The 6,140-nt window shown below is 39.8% G+C and overlaps 1 protein-coding gene across 1 annotated transcript; it reads right to left on the bottom strand.

The window, feature by feature from the left end:
- Positions 1 to 487: 487 nt before the first annotated feature.
- On the bottom strand, positions 488 to 5,919 carry LOC133740218 (wall-associated receptor kinase-like 14). The gene is made up of 3 exons (XM_062168158.1): positions 4,859 to 5,919; positions 2,066 to 2,146; positions 488 to 1,979 (listed from the first exon to the last, which is right to left on the bottom strand). The coding sequence occupies exons 1-3, from the start codon at positions 5,601 to 5,603 to the stop codon at positions 700 to 702; spliced, it is 2,106 nt and encodes a 701-aa protein (XP_062024142.1). The 5' UTR covers positions 5,604 to 5,919; the 3' UTR covers positions 488 to 699.
- Positions 5,920 to 6,140: the final 221 nt, after the last annotated feature.

The following is a 6,140-nucleotide window of genomic DNA, read 5'->3' as shown; positions in this document are numbered from 1 at the left end:
TGTTCATTGAACTTACACGTTTACTTACTTAGAAGGAAAGGGAATGATTACGGGGTAAAAACATTCCTGCGTTTACTAACACATAAAGGAATCGGAATGATTCCAAGTAAAAGAATTCATGCGTTTACTAACACATGAAGGAATCAGAATGGATGTAGGTCCAACCTCCTTATCAGGAATCGATTCCTGAATACTCAGGAATTCAATTACGAAGGGGGGAGATGAGTTTAGGAATCATTCCTCCGGAATCAATACCGATTCCTTTCTTCTCCCATTCCACTTGTCTCCGATTCATGATTATTTTCCATTCTAAGTAAGTAAACGTGCCATCAATCTGTAATTCTGTATACAACCCTGGAATGATGTGGAGTGTAGAATAAGGGAAAGCAGTAAGCAGAATATGGGTCAACTGGTGTTTCAAATTCCCACCTACCAAATTAAGTTCATTGTGGCAAACTGGTACTGCATTCAAATAAATAAGCAAAAAGATCTAAAAAATCCCAGACAAACATCTTCTTAATGTATCAATATTTACAGTAGGATCAAAGACTTTCCTCTTATTACCAATACTAAACAGCCTACAGGTTCTTATTCCATGTAATCAACTAACAATTACAAAACAGAAACAATATGCACTATATAATCCGAAACTAACTTGATTATGACATGAACCTAAGCACTATATACGAAAATTTTACCTCAGAGTGCATTGCTCAGCAAACTATTTGATGAAGGTGATGAGCTGTGTTCACTTAACCATGAGTCTTGCACTGAAACTGGTGAATTGTCCTTCAACTTTTCCATTGAATTGAAGCTACTAGCAGCTCCAGCACTAGTCTGCACCACAAAGATATTGCGCTCTGATTGTGACTTACTAGTGTTCAGAGGTTTCTCACTAACACTAGATGTAGAACCGAAAGAAGATTCCTCTGATGAAGCTGTGTAAGTGTTTTCTTCTGATGGTGGCCATTTACTTAACTTGATTTCTTCTAACTCAGCTTTCACTTCCAGCATAGAAGGCCTCGCATCTCTATGAAATGCTAAACATCTGAATGCTAATTCTGCTACCTTATGAATCGACGAAGCAGTCCAATCATCCATAAAGGGTTCAAGAGATCGATCTATGATCTCGTTTAAACACCCTTTTCCAATCTTATCGGTGGCTAGAGCAGCTAAGTTCACTTCATTTTGTGGCCGAGAAAAGTCCACTGCTTTTAATCCTGTTATAATCTCAACAAGGACTACACCGAAGCTATAGACATCACTCTTATCCGAAAGATGGAAGTTCTGATGGTACTGAGGATCGAGATAACCCGGAGTGCCTTGTGGAGCTGTTGAAATGTGGGAAGATTCAGTCATGCCAAGCCTCGAAAGACCAAAATCTGCCACTTTGGACTTGAATTTACAATCCAAAAGAATGTTGCTTGACTTTATGTCTCTGTGATAAATTGGGGGTTTAACAGCAGAGTGGAGATGGGCTATTGCTTGAGCAGTTTCAGTAGCAATGGTGAGACGTATAGGCCAAGAAAGTCCATCACCTCTCTCTCTTTGTAAATGTTGACATAATGTTCCATTGGCCATGAATTCATACACAAGAATCTGCTCACCACGTTCAATGGAACATCCCAATAGACGGACAAGATTCGGGTGCCTTACGGATGAAATGAGTTTGATCTCATTCATAACTTGCTCAATGGTGTCATCTCTGTTCTTGATCTTTTTTATGGCAACCCATTCATCAGCGTGGAGTTTCCCTGCATAGACAGTCCCATAGGCTCCCGTCCCCAGCCTTTGTTTATCTGAGAAGCCATTTGTGGCTTTCTCAATTTCTCTATAGGGATAGATGGGAATGTTGCAGTTGCCTGTAGCTTCGGATAGCAGGCGCTTTGTGCAGTGTCTGGCTTTCACTTTGGCTTGCCGCCGAATGAAACAGCACAACAGACCTAGACTGATCATTAGAAAAGCTCCAAAAACGACACCTGAAATTAAAGGACTTTTCCAGATTAACAAGGATTATATATTATTGTGAAAGGTCATATTCTTATTCATTAAATATCACTATTACCTCCGATCAAAACGATGATTCTGGTCTTCTTTCCTTTACATTGCCCAGACAAGAATTTTGCAGGGTTGCAGTCTGGTGAAGCTGATTATGACAAAAACAAGTCACATATGATAAGAATATGGTGCAAGGATTTGGTAACACCAATTGTAACATTCTCATAGCATGTATAAGGTCCAATAGACAGAATTAGGATTTGGTAACACCAATTATAACATTCTCATAGCATGTATAAAGTCCAATAGACAGAATTAGACAAAGGGAAATACGGGAGGAATTATTACCAGAAAATATCGTCTTCTTTTTTTCTTTGTAATTTTGTTTTTATGTATTTTTTTATATAACTATAAAATATAGTAACTGATCTAGAAGACGCAATCGTCTTAAACAATAACCTACATATATATAAGTAGTTTTGAATATCCACTTCTTAACAAATGTTCCATAATTTGAGACCACAAGTCATGCAAGCTAACCTCAAGCCTTGCATGACTGATTACATGACCACGTTTTGCGTGGTTGAACGTCTAAGTATGTTCATCCCAAGTCTTTTTAAGTCCAGGACTCTAGGTCGGACAGTCATACTTGTCTACGGGATAACTATGACCAAGAGAAACCTAACGTCTACCTAATTGATTATGTATTAGGCAACCCATCATCGTTGAGGAATCTGATGGGATCTTCTTACCTCTTTCATATCCTAATCCAAGAGTACAAGACGGAGAAGATGAGAACAAGTTTATATGCCTTCAAAAATGATCAGAGAAAATCTTGACTGCTTTGCCTTCTTTGGGCTAATTGGTTGAGTAGCCATCATGCTCTCAAGAGGTCACGAGTGCATTTTATTGGGCCCTGTATATGGGCCCATTTCCTTACATGTGAAATTTGGTCTGAAAAATGGGGCATTTCTGTCAATTGAAGTCCTTGATGGCCTTCTAGATTAAGTTCCAAAATAATAATGACAAAAGTACATAAAAAAAGACGATTGTTTGTTAGAGCAAGTTCACCCGTAGTCAAGAAAAGGCAAAGTCGAGAAGTCAAGAATCCGACCGGTCAAGTTACTATTCACTGCCACTGGACATGGGTTTGCACCCGTTGTTTTTCTTGCCCGGGCAACACTGTTCACCTTTTTCACTGTTCACAAAAAAAACACTGTTCATATATAGTGGTTATTAATTAGTTACCGTTGGATCGTCTTCTTAATTGAAATGGACGGATCAGATTTATTGACCGTTAGGCAGCAATTTCAAAATGACCCAACGGGTCTGCAGCACGTGGCACATGCTGGTTTAAAGCAGATGCACTAGACGACAAGGAAGTGGAGTCACTCGCCCGGGATTGCAGCGCCACGCGTCGTCCGTTCGTGACCCAGTCGCTGCCTTCAGCGCGTTGCAGTGGACGGCCTGCTGCTGCTGTCGCTTCACGTCAATCATCGGGCCGAGCTGGCAGCCCTTCTTCCCGCTTCTTCCCCCTTCTTCCCCAGTCATGAAATAAGTCATCCTGTTGCCTTTTTTCTTCCCCTCAGTCAAGAAAAGCCAATAAATGGCTGGGCAAACTTTCACCGGTGGAGGACCAATTTTGCTCTTGCCCGGTCACCACGTCGGTTTTCCTTACTTTTGCCCGGGCAAAGTGCAACCGCTGCACTTGCTCTTATGCTTGTTTCTCTTAATCCTAGCCTACCTAATAATAATAATACCTCATTGAAAACCAAGTAAATGGAATCTAGGCCTGTGATCCCAAAAAGATATTAGTTAAAGGATAATGACATGTAGGTCCCCAAAACCCTAGCCATGTAGTAGCTAAGATTGCTTTTGTTTGTTCAGACACTTGCAGAATAACCAAATTAAAGAGAAAATGGTGTGGTGCCTAATTATACTTAATATGGTATTCTGACATTTTTCACTCCAAATTAAAGAAGAAAATCATTAGTGTACCAAATACTGCGAATTTGCTATAATGGACAAGTTAGCAAATTCAACTGACTGCCAACACACACACACACACATATATATATATATATAACTTTACTCAGGTGCGGATATCCGCACCTAAGAAAAAATGTACGGATTTCCAGTTTTGACCTACTTTTCGATCATATTTTCACATCTTAACCGTTCAGTTTTTAGGTCCTAGTGTATAGATCATCTCTGTAAAATTTCAGCCAAATTGGTGATCGTTAAGACATCCAAAACTGCAATTTACAACATTTTACACGAACGAACCAAATCTGCCGAACCGGAACCGTTCGTGTACATTGTTGTAAATTTCTGTTTTGGATGCCTTAACGATCACCAATTTGGCTGAAATTTTTCAGAGGTGATCTATACATTAGGACCTAAAAACTGAACGGTTAAGATGTAAAAATATGATTGAAAAGTAGGTCAAAACCTAAAATCCGTACCTAAGAAAAACTGCAGACGTCCACAGTGGAGAAGCGCTGTGTATATATATATATGTAAACTACGATCAGTCAAAAACTGAAACACATGATCAATAGTACTATGTCATAGTTATGTGGTGAAAGACATGTTGGAAACTACAACAGATAAAAAATTGAAATTATGTGATCAATTACAGTATGTCATGGTTATAAAGTGAAAGACATGTTGGAAACTACAATGGACCAAAAACTGAAATTATTTGACCAATAGCAACATGTCATGGTTGTGAAGTGAAGCAGTAGAGCGTGAGATAAAGTTGGCAAACAACCAGAAGAAGGGTAATATTAGGAACTAATTAAGTATTGATATTAAGTAATTAATTAATTCATATTAATTAACTAGGATATCAACTAACCTTTCCGGCAGCCAAAACCAGCCCGAAAACCATCTCCGACGAAGCCCTCCGTGCAGTTGCACCTGTATCCGTGGCTTCCATTCGGCGTCAAAACCGGAAAACACTGGGCGTGTTTATCACAATTGCAAACTCCTGGCAGCCACCACCCCAACTCCGCCACTTCAACATCCAACGTCACCGACGGCGTCTGCGTGTTATTCAAAATCTGTGCCGATATGGACGACAGCAAGTACTTGCAGCCCTTCTTCTCAACGCTCTCGTATTCCAAAAACGTAGCATTCTTATTGCTCTCCGCGTAGCAACTGAGGCTTGTATTTTTGCTGCAATCCTGTGGGGCCTGAAACCTGGCCTCGACCTGGATACTAGGAATCTCGCAACTGCTGGAGGCCTGATCATCCGTGCAGTTTCGTAACAGAAAGGCGTTTCGGGACGTCGGCGCGTAGTGATTGCTGTAGAGTTGGTGGAGGGTGTGCAAGGGACGGTTGCATCGGCTTTGGAGGTTGATTCTTATGCTCTCAAAGTTTATCGACTGGACGGGGAAATCTCGGATGAAGACTCCGGCGTTTTCGGTACAATTGAGTTGGATTTCACAGCCGGCTGAGCATCCGAATGGATATGGCAAGCGATCGGGTCCGAAGGAGCTCAAACACGATCGATTGCAAGATTGAATCGATGATGCATTGGTAGTGACGATGAGGAAAAGGATTGCTAGGAGGCCGAAGATTAGATTCTCTCTGATATTCATGGAAGAGTTTTGTTATGAATTTGGAGTAGTGTGAGAGATTGGATGAGTGAGATTCATATAAAACCAATTGCAATCAGAGGAAACATAATGATAATGTTTGAGGAGATAGAGTTTCTTTCTTACACACTTCGAGTCAATGACGTTATAATCGGTCTTCTTTTTCCTACTGAAAGAAAAATGGGTTTATTTGCTAATTGTTTATGTTAAAATGACAAAATTTCCTTTGAACTTTGAACTTAAAAATGGTTGAAGAAGACCACGAGTACAAGGAGGATTAGAGATGTTTAATTTAGCTTAACGAAGACCAAATTAAAAAGTTAAGGATCACGCCTATGGAACATGATTACTACCTTAACTAATTAATATAGAGAAAGGTTCTTCCCATATCATGTACAGCCTCGTATATTCGTATGAGAGATTAACTGATTGACGGAAATTACAGATTTATGTATAAATTCAAATATCAATATTAGTATTCTAAAATACTCTTTGTATTTCACCATTTCTGTCAAAACTGGAGCATTTTGTTAGCAGTCG

The sequence above is a fragment of the Rosa rugosa genome, chromosome 3 (assembly GCF_958449725.1).
Source record: "Rosa rugosa chromosome 3, drRosRugo1.1, whole genome shotgun sequence".
NCBI classification, from domain to species: domain Eukaryota; kingdom Viridiplantae; phylum Streptophyta; class Magnoliopsida; order Rosales; family Rosaceae; genus Rosa; species Rosa rugosa.
Note: the sequence above shows the minus strand (reverse complement) of the source record. Positions and strands in the feature narration are given on the sequence as shown.

Bases quoted from the DNA above. Each gene is read 5' to 3' on its own strand.
- LOC133740218 (XM_062168158.1), bottom strand. From the start codon at position 5,603: ATGAATATCAGAGAGAATCTAATCTTCGGCCTCCTAGCAATCCTTTTC. The intron at 2,147-4,858 runs GTTAGTTGATAT...TGTCATAATCAG, and splicing joins TGGTTTTGGCTGCCGGAAAG to CTTCACCAGACTGCAACCCT. The intron at 1,980-2,065 runs GTAATAGTGATA...CTTTAATTTCAG, and splicing joins AATCATCGTTTTGATCGGAG to GTGTCGTTTTTGGAGCTTTT.